The 20,718-nt window shown below is 45.3% G+C and overlaps 3 protein-coding genes across 9 annotated transcripts in view; 1 reads left to right on the top strand and 2 right to left on the bottom strand.

The window, feature by feature from the left end:
• Window positions 1-227: 227 nt before the first annotated feature.
• Window positions 228-5,794, bottom strand: PDHB (pyruvate dehydrogenase E1 subunit beta). The gene is made up of 9 exons (XM_072875638.1): window positions 5,483-5,794; window positions 5,147-5,254; window positions 5,013-5,075; window positions 4,894-4,929; window positions 4,520-4,805; window positions 3,695-3,805; window positions 3,002-3,093; window positions 2,410-2,551; window positions 228-1,773 (listed from the first exon to the last, which is right to left on the bottom strand). Exons 1-9 carry the CDS (start codon window positions 5,636-5,638, stop codon window positions 1,628-1,630), a joined length of 1,140 nt encoding a protein of 379 aa, XP_072731739.1. The 5' UTR covers window positions 5,639-5,794; the 3' UTR covers window positions 228-1,627.
• Window positions 5,795-5,822: 28 nt separating this feature from the next.
• Window positions 5,823-14,731, top strand: KCTD6 (potassium channel tetramerization domain containing 6). Of its 6 annotated transcripts, XM_072875641.1 has the most exons (5): window positions 5,823-6,273; window positions 7,644-7,753; window positions 8,463-8,549; window positions 11,605-11,711; window positions 12,923-14,731. In XM_072875641.1, the coding sequence occupies exons 4-5, from the start codon at window positions 11,685-11,687 to the stop codon at window positions 13,607-13,609; spliced, it is 714 nt and encodes a 237-aa protein (XP_072731742.1). In that variant the 5' UTR covers window positions 5,823-6,273; window positions 7,644-7,753; window positions 8,463-8,549; window positions 11,605-11,684; the 3' UTR covers window positions 13,610-14,731. The 6 variants fall into 6 exon arrangements, with proteins under 6 accessions (XP_072731742.1, XP_072731741.1, XP_072731740.1 ...); XM_072875640.1 differs by lacking the exon at window positions 7,644-7,753; XM_072875644.1 differs by lacking the exons at window positions 5,823-6,273; window positions 7,644-7,753 and adding an exon at window positions 6,326-6,347.
• ACOX2 (acyl-CoA oxidase 2) overlaps window positions 14,646-20,718 on the bottom strand; it is a 20,063-nt gene continuing 13,990 nt past the window's right edge. For both annotated transcript variants that reach the window (XM_072875632.1, XM_072875633.1), the window contains exons 13-15: window positions 18,982-19,199; window positions 17,101-17,233; window positions 14,646-16,168 (exon numbers count right to left, since the gene is read on the bottom strand). In XM_072875632.1, coding sequence (XP_072731733.1) covers window positions 16,106-16,168; window positions 17,101-17,233; window positions 18,982-19,199 — 414 coding nt within the window. In that variant the 3' untranslated portion in view covers window positions 14,646-16,105. The remainder of the gene's footprint in view (window positions 16,169-17,100; window positions 17,234-18,981; window positions 19,200-20,718) is intronic.

The following is a 20,718-nucleotide window of genomic DNA, read 5'->3' as shown; positions in this document are numbered from 1 at the left end:
CCCAACCCTTAAAGTGTACTGCACAGGTGAGGGAACTGGAGAATTAAATCTTATTCCCACCATATTTGCTGGTGGAGTAAAAATGCTGTTTCATTAAATTGTTTAAATGGACATCGTACCTGTAACTCTAAGGGAAAGTGTTTTTAACTGAGGAAACAGTTGAAATGGGAGTTAATAGGGCACTGGGATATTATTCATGATTTAGTTAAATGCAAAGTTACTTCAAGTTAATTCTACAACTTAAAACTTTATTGAAAGATCCTTTTTGATTTAAAACCTTAAACAAATTGCACTTTAAAGGATTATAGATAATCCATTTTTTAAATTCAAGTACATCAGTGTTTGTTACTATGCAGAGAATGTCTGTACAAAGTTTCATGTAACCTGTGATATTCATTTTTATTAAAATGTTAATGGAATTCCTTCAGCAGTGTGGTGGTGGGTATATTCAGCTAGGATCTCACCTGCAAGCCAGACTTCCTAAGAACCTAACAGCACTTCTGCTAAAAGGAAATACCCTGAGAGGTATTCCTGGCCCTTAACTGAAACAGGACCCGAGCTCTTCTGTCAGCTTACAGAGGCAAGTATCTCCTCTCCAACAGTTCAGTGGAAAGGCAGCCTACCCAGGGTATAGAGCAAGCCACGCTGCACAGACTCCTCGAGGCAGCTTTCACTCTGTACCAGAAGCTGCTGAACAAAGCCTCGTGCAGCTCTCCCTGCCTGTTGGGACCAGCCCCTTAGCTAAACCCTGGCATGTGGTGATCTGCCTAAAGGCTGCTGCAACCATTTCCCAGCTCTTCAAACACAATCTATGCTGCCACTGCAGCCCCAGACTCAGTGCGTCTGGATAAAATAACTTATTTTGCACTCTAAGAACTATAGTTTGAACACGCTGTTGTTAGCCCATGTGATGAGTTTAAAAGAATAATACATAAAGCAAAGCATTTGGGCAAGTATTTTTATAACTGAATGTGGCAGCTAGTGAAGAAAAATTAGGTAGTGTTTCCCATCACATACAGAAGAGGATCAGGACCTTTTATTTAAGCTCTTGTGCAGAAGCTTTCCTGCATGAGCGGAGTGCTCTTCAAACTGAACACGTTAGCCATCTCTGAGCCCATACCACAGGCTTCCAAAGCCACTTCGTGCAGCCGGTTGCACTTAACTGTTGAACTGAAAAGCAAGGCTTCACTCACTCCAGTTTGATCATTCACCTTTAATAAGCCTTGTGCCCATGGGCTCCTAGAGAGCTGTACAGCATTCCAGGGCTGGACTTCTGCTCTCTGCAGTTCTTCACTTAACCACCACTACAGCCAGTTGAACACAGCTAGTCTGGTCATTACAAGCCAAGAAGAAATGGAGGATTTTTTCCTCACTCTGAATTTAGAATTGGATTTCTCCACATACAGTAGCACTAACCCACCTGTACTGTTGAACAAACAAGCATTACCACATTATTGCTTATACGAAGTGTGGCTTAGAGGGTAACCCCATATAAATATTCTGGGAGGTCACTATACTTTCCCCACTGTACAAAAGTTCGTGTAGCTATACAACAAAGTTATGCATACAACTTGCCCCACACCACTGATACTTTTTAAAGCAGGACTTTAAAACATGTATTTACAACTTAGATATTCAAAGTTTTCTTCACTGCAAATATTATATCCTTCACTTGAGGTATGCAGTTATCTTCTAAATTTTTTGCATAAGGCATGGGAACATCTGCACCGGTAACACGCACAGCTGGAGCATCCAAGTAGTTAAAGGCAGATCCTGAAACAGAAGACAGTTGTCAGGTTGCCATGCACTATGGTTTTCTCTCAATTAAATTTCTGAATCTTAATCTATTTAAACAATTTTGTTCCTGTAGCTCTAATATTCCAGAGAGAGCTGTTCCTGCTCGTTTATCTTCATGTAGGATGAGAGGAAATGGCCTCAATTGGCGTCAGAAGGGGTTTAGATTGGGTATTAGGAAAAATTTCTTTACTGAAAGGGTGGTCAAGCACTGGAACAGGCTGCCCAGAGAGGTGGTGGAGTCACCATCCCTGGAGGAGTTAAAAAAATGCGTAGACATGGCATTTCAGGACATGGTTTAGTAAGCATGGAGGTGTTGGGTTGACGGTTGGACTAGATGATCCTAGAGGTCTTTCCAACCTTAATGATTCTACGTACTATGGTTTAGACAAAAAGTTTCCATCCTGCTTCTCACACAGTCAAGTTCCTGGGATAAGAATTACTTGCAACAGAATATGAGCTGGATCCACCCTATGAAGATCTCAAGAGCAAGACAGCTAGGCTCAAGCTCCTCAGATATAAAACCCAAACTTTGCCTTCATCTGGCTTTATCAAGAAGTCGTCAGGATTTAGACTAGGGAATGAGATTAACATGTATAGCGCAAAACTTGGTACCTTCCATGATCCTGGCACAGATTTCGGCTCCTACTCCAAATTGCGGCCAACCTCCTTCTACAGTTACAAGATGGTTTGTCTTTACAACACTGGCTTCCACTGTTTCAATATCCATGGGTCGAATGGTACGCAGATTTATAACCTGGAAAAAAAAAAAAGAGGGGGGACTCTGTGAGTTTTGTCCTTTAGCACTTTCATCTACTCTGACTTTCATCAAGACTTAATAAAATTTCTAACTTTTTATCCTGGCAGAGATTGTGCAGAAGATTTTCTGGTGGCTCCTGGAAAATCCCAGATAGGTGAGTTGTGCTGTATCGAGACACAACCGTACTAATACATACTGTTACTGTTCCGCTTGCCATGTGGCTAGGTCAATCGGAAAATTGTTAGCAGTTCTGCCTTAATTTTGTGATGAAAAGGTCAAATGCAAAAACATGAAATGCATGTGCTTGGCTCACTGACTGTTAAGGCATTTACAAATATAAGAAGCTTGTAGTTATGACACTGAAGTTTTGCAGAGCCTGAACAAGAAGACCCTCTGCTTTTTTTCCCCACTCCAGGGAAAGAGAAAACCAACAGAAGCCCTACCCACCTCACACTCTACACCTTCTTTGGCAAGTACAGCAGCTGCTTCCAAACAGTGTCCGACAGGTCTTGAGTGTGACACTAATGTAACATGAGTTCCTAGAACAGAAACAAGTGTTAAAAAGGGGAGGGGGGGGGGGAAGAACACCTTAAGATTTAAAGCTTTTCTCTGGACCTCAGGCTCCTCTCAAGGTAACGTTCTACGCCCGTACATAGCATGAAGAGTAGCAGCAGAAAGACTATGTGAAGCCACAACTTAACCCTTTAATTCAGGGAACTGAGGAGATCTTTAATACAGTTTTCAGGTTATCCTTTTCAAACATTCATATAATTCAGTGGTACATTCTGAACAAATGGGCTGAAATATTACAGTGATCTCTTCTGTGTTTTTGACAAAAAGTACATACTAAAGTGAGGAAAAAAGTTTTTCAGACATCATATATTCCCCCTCTACACTAAGGAACAAATCTTTTAGAAAGGTATAGTCTTAGATGAGATATAGAGAATCAAGTGATTTTTCTTTATATGGGCAACAGAACAATTAAGTATACTACAGGATAAAGTAACATTTGAACACTTAAGATTTGAAATATTTTTCTGTGCCCCATGACAGCAGTATTCTGAATAGCAAAAAGGCTAAAAAAAAAAAAGTCCCCAAGCAGTTCAGTTAATAAGGAAACAAACTGTATTCTTAGCTTACCTTCCCTTTCTATTTTAGCTTTTCCAATTGGAAGAACGAAATCCTTTGACTGTGCCTGTTCAGATATTTCAAAGGGAACACCATACAGTAATTCATTTTCCAGCATCACAACTAGAAGAAAACATACTTGGATTAACGGTACTGCAGCAGACTAGCTCAAGATACTAAGCCCATCCAGACAACAAGGACTTGAGTATGTTTGCAGAAGCAATTTAAAAAAAAAAAAAAAAAATCAGAGTCTCTATTTCAATGCTGAATTATTTAAAAAATTGTCTACAATTAGTCTTAAATGAGATCAGATATTTAACTTTTGGTATGTGACAGTAGAATTGCTAGGTTTAGAAAGGTCTTAGATTTTGCATGCATGTTTGTGAGAAATAAAGACAAAGATTGCCCTGCTTTTGATTAATGACATTCTGAATTTATCATGTGAATTTCATGATCTGTAAAGATGAGTTACACAGACATTGTATATGCAGAAACTCCTCCTGAGTCATCTTCATCCTTTTTAGCCCCTTTATGATAGATTCATAAATTCTTCTTCTAAGTTTCCTGATTAGTACCAGACTGGCATTAAAGATATGTAGCTGGCAACAGCACAAAATTAGAGCCTACTGCTAGCAAGCCAAGTGCTTGTAAGGAAAAAGTTAAGTATGTGAATGAATACTTCCATGCCTTTGTAAGTACCCTAAAGCTGCAGTAAACAACCGTAAGTGTTTTAGGGCTTAACAATAATTTTTTGTGTTTTAAATGGGGCAGGAGGGGAAAACAGACATTCATTTCAGGATGGAGTGCTCGGTATTGCTGTGATCTGCCTGTGTTCACCTGGATTATCGTCCCGGATTGATGCTTTCAGCAGACCTTTAGCATCTTCTGAGCTCCAAGGACTAACGACTTTCAGTCCCGGGCAGTGCCCATACCAAGCCGCGAAGCACTGCGAGTGCTGAGCAGCGACTCCAGCTGATGCTCCGTTGGGGCCCCGGAAGACGATGGGAACAGCGATTGATCCTGCAGACATGTAACAGGTCTTGGCAGCGGAGTTTATAACCTGATCAATTGCTTGCATGGAGAAGTTGAACGTCATGAATTCACACACTGGTCTCAACCCTGCCTATTAAATATAATACAATATATTTTAGTATGTTTTGACATAAAAATAGTTTAAATGTTTAATTCAGAAGGAATGCAAATTTACAAACCATAGCAGCGCCGACAGCAATTCCTGTGAAGCCCATCTGAAAGAGAAGGAAACCAAGGGTAAGCACCGGGGAGCGGCCGATGAAGGGATCGCCAGGGTAGGAGACAGGGGCAGCCATACCTCCGAGATTGGGGTGTCGATCACCCTCTTGTCCCCGTACTTCTTCCAGAGACCCCTGGAGACCTGCGGGGCAGGAGAGAGGAGTCAGGGCCTGCCTGAAGCCCTTTCCCGGCCCGCTAGCGGCATCCACGCACCTTGTAAGCGCCATCGTACTGGGCCACCTCCTCGCCCAGCAGGAACACGCGCTCGTCCCGCTCCAGCTCCTCATCCAGCGCCTGGTTCAGCGCGTCCCGCACCGTCACCTGCGAGACACCGGCAGCCGGGCAGGGCGGGGGCACGGCCCGCAGCCGCCGGGCTCCCCACACGCCAGGGACGCGGGGAGTCACCTCACCTCACGGCACCTCGCCTCGCCGCCCACCCGCCCCGGGGCCGCCTCGCACCCCCGGGGCCGGACACCTCCCTGGAGGGGGACGAGCCCCGTTCCCCCAAGCCCTCTTTCGGGGCACCCCTCTCCGCGGCGGCCCCCCTACCTGTATGGGGGCGGGCGCGGAGAGGCGGATCCCCCTGCGCTGCTGCTGCTGCAGCGGCTGCAGCAGCCGCCCGGCGGCGCGGCCCTGCGGCGGGAGGCGGGCGAGGCGGGCGCCCAGCGGCGCCAGGTGCCGCAGTGCCGCCGCAGACGCCGCCATCTTGGCCGTGTCCTCTAGCGCGGAGGGAGCGGGGCGCCGCGCGCCGCCGGTGACGACGAGGCCCCGCCCCCGCGCCCCCCGCCCGCGGCCTCGCTCCGCCCTCCCGCGCTCTCGCGAGAACCTGCGCGCGCGACGGCGGGAGGCGGGCGGCGCGGCCTTTGCTCGCCACTTCCGGTCCCCGGCGGCAGCGGCAGCGGCGGCGGGGGCGGCCGGGCCCGCTGGGGACAACCGTGCGCCCGCCCTGCGTTGACGGGGAGGCGCATGGCTCGGGCCCAAGCGCCCCGCCCGCGGCCACGGCTTCGCCTTTTGGCGACGGGGCTGCCCGGGCCGCGCCCCTCCCAACCCCCTCGGTGACGCTGCGGCCGGGCGCGGGGGCCGCAGGGCCGAGGCGGGCGCCGAGCGCGGCGCCCCGGCTGGCGGCCCCGAGGTGAACGGCGGCGCCGCTGAGGCGCCTGCCGGCCCGGTGGCGCCCCGCTCCCACCGGAGGGGGCGTGGCCTGGGGCGTGGCTTGATCAGGACACACCCTCGCTCCGCCCCCGCCCGCACCGGCGCCTCAACTCCGGGCTCGCGCTCAGTCGTCCCCGTCGCCGCCGGGCTCAGCCTCTGCCTCAGCCTCAGCCCCGGGAGCTGCGCCCGTGAGTGCCGGGCCGGGCCGCCTCGGGGCTGGGGGGCGAGGGACCGAGCGCCCGGGGCTTGCTTCGGGGGAGCGGTGAGGGGCCGGGCGGCCGGGGCCCGTGTAGGGCGGGGTGCGCGCACCCTCTGTGGGCGAGCGCGATAAGGCGGGGTGGCCGCGTCCCGGGTGGGGGTGAGGGGTAGGGCGCGGGGCTGGGCTCCTGGGGCGTTTTCGGTGCCGGGGAAGGGCTGCGGGGCAGGATGCCGGGGCCCCGGTGTTAGGGTGGGGATGGGACAGCTGGTGCCTGGGTCCTGTTCCCGCTTGGGCTGGGGGAAGCAGCGGGGGGGATGCCGACGTGGGAGCCGGGGTGCCCGGCAGCGATCTCTGGCCGGGAGGGTCTGGGATACGTGGGTCTTGCACCATGCGGGGGGGGGAGTGGGTCTTCCCGCCCCACCGGGGAGAGGAGGCAGAGCCGGGACACTGGTTTGGGGTGGGGGTGAGGGTCTGGGCTGTTGGGTCACTTGCAGGGGGGGGAGGCAAAATGTCTGGGTTCATTTCCAGCATCTTTGCTGAATCATTGTGATCCTGGGGAGAGTTCTTCCACCATGAGCTTTCTAGCTTCTCTGTGATGGAAACTGGTGCTTCCCGGCTCCCGCTGCAGGCCTGGGCGCCTCTCTGGCCTGGGCTCGCAGGAAGGATTTCTGCCCCTGTCTTGGTGTTGCTCCGTGGTCCGTGCACATGCCGAGCCCTGTTGGTGTGCACAGGGGGGCTCAGTGTTTCTGCCACCTGCCTTCCTCCAAAACTGTTTGGAGACATTTCCACACACAGACAACTACCAGTTAGTTTCACAGAAGCAGCATACATGGGTAAAACCCAACTGTTGTCATGGGTGCTGAAAGCCTGGGTGCCTGGGGCTCCTTCAGCAGCACAGGGCCAGCAGGACCAGGCTAGATACAAGTGTCTCCTCTTGGCTTTTGTGAGAGGAGGGCCGAACTAATATCGTGATGTGGGCGTTTCAAACAAGTAGCAGTTAAAATAAAAGTTTGGAACCTGAGCTTAAACCAGGATGTTGTAGAACTCCTCAGGCGAGGGAAGGAAACTTCAGGAGCTTGGAATTTATAGTGAAGCAATTAGACATAAAGGAGTGAAAATGCTGAGTGGCTAGTGTGAGCGTTTTTCCCTCCTGCCTGAGGTGAAGACTAAGTATTAGTAAAAAGCAACTAAAGAAAAGCGAGAACTAAGTTAATTTTTAATGAACTGTATTAGTCATTATAAACTTGACTTGTAGAAGGTGATGGGTGCTTGCTTTAGTGAAGCTGATCTGCTGAATTACCAGAAGATTCGGTAACCAGTTGTTATAAGAGCTTGCCTCCTCCTCGCTCCCTTGGTCAGGGTAGCACAGTGCTGGATCCTCATGGATTTGCTCTGCAGACTGTCGTCTCGCTGTACGGTTTGATGGAGTACAGTCATCACTGGTGCTAGCTTAGCTTTTGTCAGTTCAGGTGAGTCACTGATAATGATTTACAATAAAAACTTGCCTTTCAAACGTTACGACTGTCTGGGGAATAGAGGTTGTCCATGTACAGCATAGCTGTGCTGAGGGCAGGAGTTTCTTTTTCTCATCTTTGGAGATCTAAATGTGAGAGGCAGGGAGCTCATTAAGTGCGTGAGTAGCTTGAAATACCAAGTATATTTATCTGTATAAGTAGAGTCTTAGCTTTGCTCTTTTTTAATTTTTAAGTTGCCATTTGTAGAATTCCTGTCAACTCTGTATTGACCTAGAAATCTAAGGTAACTATTGAGGTTAAACAGTTTGTGTGGAGGTTAAACAGCTTGTGTTGTAATATTGATACCAAACTGTAATCACGATACCAAAATTCAAGCCTAGTGCCACAAGTAAGTCCTTTAATTCTTTTGTTGGAAAAAACAGATGAAAAACATTCAGAGCAAATCAGGTGGTGCATGCCTCTGGACTTCTAACTGTTAGGTGTATTTCTGTTCCTCCTTTAAGTAACTGCACGACACAAGCACTATGATTTTCTCCAGGTGCAATGTGTAGCCTGTGGCCTTGACCAAATGCAGTGCACGTGGTCCCAGCAGTGCAGGCGCTTCGCAGTGCTGCTAGCATCCCCTAGGCCTGTCCTGAGCCCGTGTGTGTGTTCACAGATGCAGATGTTCAGTTGACTCTCATTTGCTTTCTCTGAATTTCAGCTTGCAAAATGGTTGCACGTTAGCAGCGCTGTTCTGGGAGAAGCCCTGCTGAAGTTAATGGGACTACCTGTTGCAGTAGTGTTGCTGGTAAATAGCCTTGTAATCGTCTGAGTCATGATATACGAAATGAGAGTGAGCATTTTATAAATGCAGGTATCCAATTTGCTGTATTAAGTATAAAATGATGACTTGAATGCTTTTCTTCAAAGGTATTTGCTTCTCATTGTGCCTTTCTAGTTTGGATGTGCTTGGTGCTGGGCTGTGGCAGCAGCTGCGATGACCATGGTAATGCTGTATATCTTCTCCCTGCTTGCAGAAGCAGCTTAACGAAAGCAGGACTGTGGTTTGACACAATCAGTGCGCTTCTGGTCTCGCCAAAGAATGACATCCTGTTTGGCTTAAATGGTGTCAGCAGTTTGTCTAGCTGAATTTCATCTTAAATGAGTATTTCTTATGGTTATTAAAGGCAGGCTGTCTTGGGATGTAGCTGCATGTCGCCTGTTATCTGCTGTCTGGACACGAGTAGCCATGTTAGCGAGGCTCTCCCTGGGTGCGGTATGTTGTTGTGTGACACAGGGACAAGAGCTGGCTTGAGGCTGCCCATCCCAGGGTATGGATGGAGTGAGTGTCTGCCCACCCCCACCGATGCATCACTGTATTTCATTCAGGAAGAATTTAAAGCATCGTTGAAAGGGTGTACGTCATGAAGGGCGTACGTCCCCACCCTTCTTGTGATGTGGTTTGCTAGTCCTTATCTCAGGTTGTACCTGAACAGAGCTATTTTTGCCTGTGAAGTTGTCTAGAAATTCAGAGCTCCCAGGCTGATGAGGGAAGCCGCGGGTAGTTGTGATCACACTCAGGCATTTTAGCATGGCTTCCCAGTATCATCCCTTCGTGTTGTGCATCTCGCTCCAGCACTGGCTTTCCCAGGGAGGTTTGTGCGTGCCTAGTGACTCTGGGTCCTTACACAAAGGTCAGTGAGACTTCTTGATGCCACTTATATGTTGAGGGCTGGGTTTGTTTCGCGTAATTGCTCTCATAAATTATTCACTCTGGTGTTACATAGCGGTGCTGTGATCAAAGATTAGTTCATGCCCTCGTACAGACAGGTGGTGTCATCTGTTTCTTTCCCTGATAAAGAAAGTCTTGATTCGTCTGTAGTGTGGACTTAGACACTGATCAGAATAACATAATATCTGTCCACCAGTTTCAGTAACTCTGATGGACATCTGTCTGTCTTTGAAATATTCTGAATGTATAATTCCAGTTAATTTTATTAAGACCACAGATCTCTTCTATCATGATTACCAGTGAAGTTTCTGTCTGGCTGCATCATTTCACTTTCAGGTGAATGTTTTCCTTGAACATCACAAACATGGACCAGTCTCTCCTATGGTTTTAATGCATCTGCATGTTACACTGTTGTACTTGACCAGAATAACACCTGTAAGTGCTGGAATTTAAAAGGTCTGTGCTGTTGATAAAAGTTAATGAGTTGTACTTGAATGAGAATTCCAAATAAAGAAAACCTGAATGAATTAACTTCTTGATTTGTGAGCAGTTAAAAAAAATAATTACAGAGGTTGGCAAAAGAGCTGGCATTCCAGGTTTATCTGCTGTCAGGGGGTGCGCTTTAATGTACTTTCTTGAGGCATCCTCCATCTCTAATTTGTAAAAATAGGATACTGGTATGACTAGTTCTGTATCTTAGTATTCCTTAATCTTCTGTTGTCTGACCTCACCATTTTCGTACACTGATTTTGTTTTTTCTACTCTTTAATACATCTGAGATACAGCTGAGGCGGTGCTCGTGCTGCCGGCCCCCGAAGGCCTGACGTGCTGGACGCTGTTGCACGCAGGCTGTGGGTTTGGGCATGGTAGCAGAGCCCAGAGAGGTGGGATGTGCTGCCTTGTTCTGTGGTGAATGAGACCAACCTCGTTTGCTAGGAATGAGAAGGGCAAGTAATCTTTTTGGCTGGGAATTAACTGTGAACCTTCAGTTGTTTTGGAATGTAGGGCTCTGGCTCGGCTAAATCTTCGTGCTGCTTTTAGCTGGGTGACTGTGTGTTGAAGTTTGCTAGTAAGGAGGATGGGAGCAGAAGTCTTGGTAACTGTGTGGTCTTTAAGATGTAAAAATAAACAAAGCTGAGAAGCTGTACCCTACTTAAAACAGACTGACCTAAATTTTCAGCAATTCTAGCAGAGAGGCAGGCTCTGGGTAGGGATAAAGGCTTACTGACGACTGGCTTCCCTGTCCATGCATCGCTTGGCATGGTCGACAGGCCACCTTTGGAAAATCTCCACTGCTGTCTGGGGTCATTGCTTCCCCCTCCTCGAGTTGCACAATCTGGGCTGTGGATTTCCCTTGCTGTGCTCGTGTGAAGAGAGTCCCCTTGTTACGAAAGTCAGCAGTTCAGCATCTTCTGGGAAGTTATGGCATGAACCACTTCTCAAATTGCTTTTGTTGGAGCATTGTTGAAAACATGTTTGAGGTCCTCTGGCTTGTCCCTGAAGAGATTTATTTAGAGAGCGTGTATGTGTCTGTGAAGTCCATTCATACTCTTTGTCTGTAGATTAATGTTTTTGCTATCAATTGCAGTTCTCCACTACTGAATTATTAATTCCGCAGTGAGATTTTTTTTTTCCTTCTTACTGTTCATTGACTTTCATGCTTGATTTATTCTTCTGTGCAGTTTGAAACTGGAGCATGGGAATTTTGACCAATATTAACAGATCACATGTATGACCTCAATAGTGGCTAAATAAACTTTTTTTAATTGGGAAAAGGACATCTGTCTTTCAAAGTCCTCACAGTTTCCCAGGTGAAAGGTAGTCAGTTTGTGAATGTACGTTATCCTCAGAGGCGCATTGCTTGTTATTTAACAAAACTGGGATGGTCAGACAGCTGGTGGAGCGATTACCCGTGTGCTCCGGAGGCAGTCCTGTGGGTAGCGTGAAGGGAGAAGGAGGGAAAAGCTCGTTTGTAGATTCTCTTGCTAATGTGGCTTTGTAGCTGAATGCTCTCCTGGCAGAGAGCCTGCCTTTGATTAGAAAGCACTCTCCTTGGTTGTTCTTGTAGGTACTGATGGTCTGCCATGTTTTGTTCTTTGTTTTGTGTTTTTGTGTGTGCTTTTTCCTGCAGGGAGATAATAAGAGGTGAATTGCGTCCTTTCAGCAGCCTTCTGTTTAACTTGGAATACCACAGTTCAAGCAATTGAACAGATGGATAATGGAGACTGGGGATATATGGTAAGTGAGCCTGTGTAAGTGTGTGCTGTGCGGCACAACTGGGCTTTCAAGATCCTGTGGTAAGAATCCTTCCAGATCTGTCTTGTGTAGATCCAGAGATTCAGTCATGTAAGAAGAAAAACTGTGCGTGTTATGTCAGCTTACTTACATTCTCTGGAGTGCTTCACCTCATGTGCTATTTGTGGGGAGAGCTCGGATTCATATTTCCTAGGTACGGTCAGTGAGTACTTAACTGATGCCTTAAGCTCACTGTTACCGTTTTCCTAACACACAAAGGCTGAAAGTAGTTTGTGCTTCCTGTGTATAATTTTAAGGACTTTGTCCTTTTATTTATAAAGAAAAATATTTTTCCTTGTAAACCCTGTTTCAAACTAGACAAACGCATCTTATTTTTCTCTTCTTCTCTTTCTCTAAACATTCTGCTGCCGTGCATATGTCTCTTTTCTCTGGCTGGCCTCAGTCCTGGTTGTTAGGGTTGGTGGCCAGATGGGATTTATGTTCCTTTCTCTCTTGCTTCCTCATGTGCTATCTGGAAGCTGATGCAGACTGGTTTGTGCTCTGCCCCCTTCTTCTATGCAGCATGCTAATTTGTTAATAAATATTTCTTTTTAGAGTAAAAAGCTTAAAGTTCTTTTTTGTTTGCTTGCTTTAAGGATGCCTCTTAACCAGTGCATGGATTATTTTGATAGTGAGCTCTTGGTCCTGTGTCTAAACTTGCACTGTCATCCTCTTTTGAGGGATAGGGAGAGGCTTAAGACTTGTTCAGCTAATTTTTTTTTTCCTCTTTCTTTTTTTTTTGTTCTAGAATGAGAAACAGATTGTGAAAGTAGGGAGCACTGATGGGCCTCATTCAGACTAACTTGTTCTTCAGGAAATCTCTGTTCTCATTTCCCCATCTGTAGAATAGGAAAAAAACTTGTTGCCCAAATGCAAAACTTCTGTGACAGTAGCTCAGTTGTTAAGATTTCTAAAGCATTCTGGAAATGTGCGTTCTGAATGTTAAGTATCATCCTGTCTAGTTGCCAGTTGTGCCTTGTTGCTAGGTGGCTTGGATTTGTTCGGGTTTAAAGACCACTCGAAGGCTTCGAATGGGAGAAGCGTGATTCTCTCCAGCGCCTGCAGTTTTCAAACAGTGTTTGCCATGCGTGTCAGTGAGGTGATTGAATCTTCTTGTGGTAGCTTGATAAACTCTGCAATTTCTCTCTTTCTAGATGACTGATCCAGTCACGCTAAATGTGGGTGGACACATGTATACGACATCCCTTACAACTCTAACGAGATATCCTGACTCAATGCTTGGGGCCATGTTCAGGGGAGACTTCCCCACTGCCAGGGACTCTCAGGGCAATTACTTTATTGACAGAGATGGACCACTTTTCCGTTATGTTCTTAACTTTTTAAGGACCTCAGAGCTCACTTTGCCACTGGACTTCAAGGAGTTCGACCTACTTCGGAAGGAAGCAGACTTCTATCAGATTGAACCGCTAATTCAGTGTCTTAATGACCCCAAGCCCCTGTATCCCGTGGATACCTTTGAGGAGGTGGTGGAGCTGTCCAGCACCCGGAAGCTTTCCAAGTACTCCAACCCGGTGGCGGTAATCATCACGCAGCTCACCATCACGACGAAAGTCCATTCGTTACTGGAAGGCATTTCAAACCACTTCACAAAGTGGAATAAGCATATGATGGACACCAGGGACTGCCAGGTTTCCTTCACTTTTGGGCCATGTGATTACCACCAGGAAGTGTCGCTCAGAGTCCATCTGATGGAGTACATCACAAAGCAAGGCTTCACGATCAGGAATACCAGAGTTCATCATATGAGCGAGCGTGCCAATGAAAACACAGTGGAGCATAACTGGACTTTCTGTAGACTGGCACGGAAAACAGATGACTGATTCTGACTCCACAGGAGCCACTTCAGTGATTAGCAACTTAATTGGACAGTAAAGCCGAGAGAGTCTGGATTTTGACTAAAGCAACAATGTGGGCTTTTTTTTATACGACTATTTATTGTTTATCGGTAAGGACTGGAGGAGTTTTGTTCTCTAGCAGCTCTGTCCTTTTGTCCTGTTCAGAAGAAAACATGCATGTGCCTGTTCAGTCAAGACACCTTTTTGTTTGAAAGAGGGAGTCCGAAGAATTAGTACAATAGGGTATTTTGTGTCATTAACACAATTCTCTGACGCAACTTAAAGTGCTAAAATTACCTCCGTTTAAATGGTTTCTAATCCGTCTAATGCTAGGATACTGGGAGCAAGAAACAAACAGAATTTAAGATGCAGTTGGGGAAAAGCTGCTATCATGTAGACTAATTTAGTTTCTAAATCAATAAACAGTATTGTAATATTCTAGGAAAACAAATCCTACCCTTTAAAAGTACTTGATAAGTACAGTTTCTTACAGTTATGACAACTGTTTCTTTCTATGCATATAAATCAAGCAACCAAATATTATCTGTAGCCATGGAAATATGATTAGAAATATTTATATTGGATTCTAAATGCAAAATGTCCCTGTGGTAGAATTCATATTTTTAATGCCTGGTGCAATATTATTCCCAAGTGTAATGCCTGCCAGCAAGAAGCTAATAAAAATGTGAAATACAGAATATTATTTTGTATTTTTTTTGTCTTTTAGAACTCTAATACTTAAAAAACCGAAACCAACCAACCAAAAAAAAACCCACCAAAAACCTGTTTTTCGTTCTGTAGAGTAATTCAGATGCTCTGGTAGGGCTCCATTCTCCTCCATTACTGATGTACTTTCTTCCTTTTTTGTCTTAATCAGTTGATTCAACTGTCCTCATTATAGAAAAAGCTTGTGTTTTGAAAAGTGTATTATGACTAACAAAATATGGCAAGTATTTGTACCGGCTAAGGGGGTAGGGATGGAGGGAACAGAGAGCCTAAATACTTGTAGCTGCTAAGTAGCGTCTGGTTTGTCAGTGATTTATCTAGTGACTTTATATATATATGTGTATATATATATATATATAAATATATATATATAAATTTTAACTGTAGAGTGCTGTTTCTGATGATGTTTAAGTCAAGGCACTCAAGTTCTGTGGTTTCACTCAGTTTTCATTAGCCACTTCTGCTTATCTTGGGCACTTTGTCATAGTTGTTATTAATAGAATTTCTGGTTATGCTCTGACTTGAATGCTGTTGGGAGTGAGAGAGTTGATATCCATTTTGATGAATGGATCATGTTCTCCTGTGAAGTTCTTGTCACAAGTGTTCCTTACCACAACTGCTTTGCTCTCCGGGCTGTGTGGACCACAGCTCTTTGGGGATGGAAGAGGGGGTCTGGATTTCTGTGGTAGCTGCTGGTTCTTGAAGGTGGGAGCTTTCCATCCCATGTCTTACTCAGAAGGTCTGTCTCAGGGCTGTATTTGTAATATTTTGTCTCCCCCTCTTCACACATTGTAGGGATTTTGACTTTTGCAATAAGAGGCAGTGAGAGCTTTATTCTTCCTATAAGGGGGGGAAGGAAAGGCTGAACCAATGAAGCTCAGGAAAAGTGGTTGTTTCCTTCCTGCAACATGTGGTAAGAAATATCTGTGTTAACTGGCATTGAATTATAATCACAAGATGTTCTTTGCAATGCTTAATTTACTAGCAAATTAATGACTGGCCTGGATCAGCCTGCCCTCTCCATAATTATGAAGTATAATAATTAGAGAAGCAGTATTCCAAATAATACACTTTATGGGAGCCCAAGATTTATAGGAAGACAGTATGAGCAGCTCTATTAACGGGAAAGTAAATTCTGCAGACTGGAGTTGGCATCAGCTTTGTCTGAATCTTCGTTAGCCAGGAATATGCCACTGCTGAGCAAGTTAAGAGCTATTTTAATTGTCCAAACAGATGTACTCTCTAATATACTTCTTGATCTCAGAGAGCAAGTTGTTCGTAAGAAACCAAGGACCATCATTTTACCTTCCTTGGGTTTTCCGGTAAAGTGGGGTTTTTTGGGGGCGGGCAGGTGTGGGGTTTTTTATTTTTGAAGGCACTGTACACTTACAACACACTGAGGGGGAGCTCATAAGGTGGGGTTTTTTTCCTTAATCATCATATAGTGGATTTAGAAAAAGAATAAGAAAGCCAAATGGCATAGTTTTGATGTTATCAGGACACTTCGGGTTAGAAAACAGCAAACCCTAGGCTATTTCTGACTAGATTGCCTCATAGCAGTGGGTACCACTCAGCATTGTTTGGCTTCTGTCTGATTAAATGCAAATGGATGGCTAAGAATCTTGTTTCATACTTGTTGCAACTGCGAGTAGGCAACTGATTATTAATTCTGATTAGTCATTACTGATGCTTCATAAATGTACTGCTGCACAAAGAACAGGAGGAAACGTGTGGCCTTCACTTAGATCATGGTCTTCACATTTTCGATCGCGTGCTGTGAAGAAGTGGCTTCAAATACCTCTCATAGGCTGGGCTCATCTGTTCAGAACGAGAATGTGGAAGGGAATTAATGGTAATTAAGAAGAAGGAAAAGGCTATAATTTTTTTCTTAAGAATGACCTCTGAAATGCAGAAAGCTAGACTGTTTAAAAAAAAAAACAAACCTGAACAGCCAGCTACTTCAGCTACGCAAGATCTCTTTCCCTATGGTATGTGCTGTCCTTCATAACCAGTACACAATACTCATCCCAAATGGAACAGCATACTATTTAACTTCAAAAAATATGCTTGAACTTGAATGTTTGCTGAAGGCAAATTTTGTGCTCAGCTGTAGAATTTCAAAGGGTTGCTGATTACCACAGTAAAAATCTCACTTAAGGCAAAATGGGTTTTCAAACAGAGCAACAGCTATTTGCATCGTGCAGAATTTTACATTACTCCACAATATGGATGAATTAAGAAGTGAAAGTAAAGTGCTAAAGACCATGAAGGATGAAATTGCCTTGTTTAACATTTATACTCTTTCTGGTTAAACATATTATTAAAAAAAATTTAAGTATTGCACTAGTAAAAGTGGCAGTGAATGGAACATACCCTGCAATTAGCTCTTGCAGCCATCTAGTGTTGTTCCATAATTTGTAAACTACCTAAACAGACTTTTGTTTTAGCTTATTTTGTGCAATGTTACCTCAGTGATAAAAGTTTAGAAACCAAAACCACATTGGTGGCATGTGACAATCCAGCTCCTAGGTACAAGCTCCAGTACTCTGGGGGCTGTAATTCATCATTAGGTTAAATGTCTGAGCTAAGACTATAGGTGGCATAACTGGAGTATCACAGGTCGTTCAGAGTGAGATCCTAACAATTGAAGGCTCTTATTCCACTTACTTCTATTTGTATTGCTTTTACTAAAAGAAAATTTCTGCTCCGGCTAATGCAGAAGTTGCCTGGCTGTAGTCCAGCATCCATACCTGCTTGTTGGTCGGTGACTTCTGAGCCCACTCGTAAAGCCGTTGGTAAACCTGTCCGTCGTAACTGCCGAGCGCAGAATTCAAGCTCTTATCTGTGAAGTCAAAAGCGTCCACTAGTGGAACAGCATCCTTCCTAAGGAGCAGATGAATGACATTCATATTACTGAAGTGGGTATTGCTTTGTAAGGGAGGAAGGTAAGTCAGAGGTAAACTTGAAAGTCAGTTGTCCAGGTTCCTCAGCCTAAAAAGCTTGTGCCAGTTTTTCCCCTTGCCTGCACTGTGGGGAAAATCCTGCTTGTTTCAGTTCCTCAGAGGCATGTTCTACTAATGCCCTGAGCTGTCTGTACTGTTGAATGGGTATTTGCAGGGTCTTGTAATCACCTGGGGTCCGTCCCCAATTCCCCAATTTAGGACTCAATCTCATGTCAGATGTTTCCTCAGCAGACTCTGCCAGTTCTTGCTTTTGTTTTTTGTCATTTTTGTTTTGTTTTTCTTATGCTGTATGTGTTTGTCTTACAAAATGGAATAAAGTTACTACTAGATTGATGTGAAGTGCTTTGATCTTCAACCTTCATCTGCTCTTAAGTATTTCTGTTGCCTCATCATGCGGTGCCAAGGCCTTCTACTCTCTTTGTGTCTGTAAGAACAAAGCAACCCTGAACCGCACCAAGGGCCCATTTAGCCCAGGGGCCAATCTGACAGCAGTCAGCAACAGATAGCGAGAGCATAAGGACATCTGTGTAGTGACAGCATCTTCTAAGCAGGAGATGGTTTCTTTTTCCTCGTCCTCCCATCGTCCTGGGTGTAGGAAGTCACGCTGGCTGTACCCCACACCTGAGGTACAGGGATGCAAAGAGGTTTGCTCGAACGTTGGCATTTGCATCTACCAGTTCCTTTTGGGGAAGGGCTGTTTGGGGGTTTGGGAAAGGCTGGGTTTTTGCTACAGACTGGGAAGTGTTTGTATCCTTTCTACTAATTGTAAATAACTGACTCTAATTACCCAGGTAAATATCCACTCCATTCTTGAATCCTGTTAACAAGGCATGGACTAACACAGGGAAGTTGCGATGAATTCCAGAGACACCAATGTGTTAAGCTTTTGAAAATGTTATGTTAAGCTTCTTGCTTAACTTGAATTCTGCAGTCACTTCTGCAAATGCTTGCTGTTTTGGCTCAGTCGTGTTCAGCTCGTGGTTATGGTGTATTCTTGTTTCTCTCCAGGTGGCTTAAGTAGAATTTTATATACAGTAGCAACTCACTTCTCTGCACCGTAAGTTGATCTGTTCTTAACAAACAGCACTGAGTAGCGAAAGATGAACCCTTTGTCAAAAAGCCTTCGTGAGTGTTGTGGTAAGTTAAAACCTTAGCATATCTCAGAATTCACGTAGTTAGTAATAAATGGTGTCGAGCAGATGCATCTGAACTAGCAGTAGGCAGGATTGTTTGGGTACCAGTTGCAACTCAGCCATGGCAACAGAGTAGGCTGTATTAGCCGCGGCTTAAGCAGATTTTGCAGCGTATGATCGGTTGCTGTGGCTGCTTCCTGCCAGTGCTGCTCTGACTACATATTTTCCTGCTCTTGCTCTACTGCAAATGGTAGAAAGCATTCAGGACTTCTTGATTTATAATTTAGGATTTCATGTTACAGAACTTTGAATTAGAGATTGCAGAGGAGCTGGACACTTAGGTCTGTTTTCTGTGAAAACGAGCTCTGTGTAGATGTTTCAATCAATTTCTAGTGCTGCCAGGCAATGAAAATAAAAACTGAATGAGGTGAATTGACTTTGGAGAGGTTGCCATAGGTACAGCAGCACCATTTTGTGTCTATTACAGGGACAAACTGAATAGCTGTGTGTCTCCTCTCATGCTAGAGTAGCTCACCGAATGACGGCCAGGAGGTCAAGGTATGATGCTGTGACCATGTCCATTTGAGCTCCAGATATGTATCCGTCATGCAAGAAGACTCCTGCATTCGAGAAGATCCCGTGTAATGCAAAGAGGTCACAAAGATGTTTCATAATCTTCTGGATGCCAGCCTTCGTGTCGAGTTTTTCCACAGTTTCTGCAAAGTTTTTCACTGTGGTGTAGTGGCAGTGAGCCTGGAAAACAAATGCAATCAACAGTGAATGCACCTCAAAAGACTTTTAGTAGGCCAAGTGACTCAAACGTTCTTGCAAAGAATATAAACCCTTTTCATTTCGCTGGCACTTTGCCAGTCTGTATTCTTTGTTTGCTGGTTGACCAGGCCTTTTGCATTCACATCTTACAGCGACAGTAGAGGAGAGAATTGGGTGTGTAAACGGTCAACACTGTGGTATTTGTAAACTCTAGAAAACCGCTTCAGAAATCATGGTAGTACTTACTCTCAATATTTCTGATGAATACCCCAAAGAGTTTGTGTGATGGAAACACATTGGGATGTGCTTGTGTTGACCCCTAGCAAGTGAATCTTGGTTATACATCAACAGGAGAAGACTCTTTTGTTGAAGACCTTGGGCTCATGGGACCTCAGGCTCAGTGTCTATAGGGCTTCAGCTCTGAGAACATCTGTTGTCACAGAAGAACAACCAACTTGCCCCTCACTTTTGTGGTTTTAAGTAAACTGATAATTTCTGGGTCAGACACCAGTAGAGAGTCTAACTGCCAAGTTGCAGAAATATTAGCTGAGGACCAGAGCAAATGAAGCAGGCTGACTCTACCCGTTTGGGAGGGTGACTCTTTTTATGCTGACTACTGCAGGTGGCTGGTGGTGTTGGTATCTGTATGGGTTCACTCCCCCACTGTACAGTTCTCCTCCCAGCTGTGGGTGTAAGCACGGCACGCCTGCACCGCAGCTCTTCCTGCCGGCATGGTCAAGCAGCGTGGAGGCCAGCGTGGACTGCAGAACCTGCCTGAGAAGCTGGGTGTCCACTCAAGCAATTAAACCTGTGTGGAGTCTGCAGCAAAGCCGTACCCAGTGTCTGAGCCACTCAGCTGAGAGCTGGCAGGCGTCAGTTCATACAGCTGCCGTGCCAGTCGTGTGGGTGAGTCTCCAGGGAAGGTGTGGAATAAGAAGTAAATACAGAAGTGCCCCAAGAAGGCAGCAGGCTATCAGGGTTTCAAAGTTATGGGGGAAACTCGAGGGTTTTGGGTGACTCTTCCTCTCCCTGAAGTATCTAAGAAACTTTGGGGGCCCAGATCCCATTTTCTGAAGAGTCTAGCAGCACAATCACTGCTGACAATCCCACAGCCAGCCCTCTGCGTATGTTAGGCTCTTCAGAAATAGCTTATTTCTGACTAGTCCTGTGTCTAGCTTCTCCTCCTTGCTTCTGAGAGAGAGCTGGATTCCAGCTCCTCCTCTGACACGTCGTCTCCCCTGCTCTTCAGTCCAGAGACCTCGGCCACCCATTTGAGTGGGTGCAGGAGGGAACAGCTTTTCAAGGTTTGTGTGCGGGGAGCACTGGTCAGAGCATTTTCTAGAGGTCATCTCAAATAAGAACATTTTGCTTCAGTTTCATTCCACTAAAAATATATTTACATTTAAACAATTATTGGGAAAGTAATTTTAAAAAGTCACTTTGTTTATAGGAGGTCTCCTTTGTTTTTGAGGCAATTACACAGTTTTTTTGCTCTTTTTCA

Source organism: Ciconia boyciana, chromosome 11, assembly GCF_034638445.1.
Source record: "Ciconia boyciana chromosome 11, ASM3463844v1, whole genome shotgun sequence".
Taxonomy (NCBI): domain Eukaryota; kingdom Metazoa; phylum Chordata; class Aves; order Ciconiiformes; family Ciconiidae; genus Ciconia; species Ciconia boyciana.
Note: the sequence above shows the minus strand (reverse complement) of the source record. Positions and strands in the feature narration are given on the sequence as shown.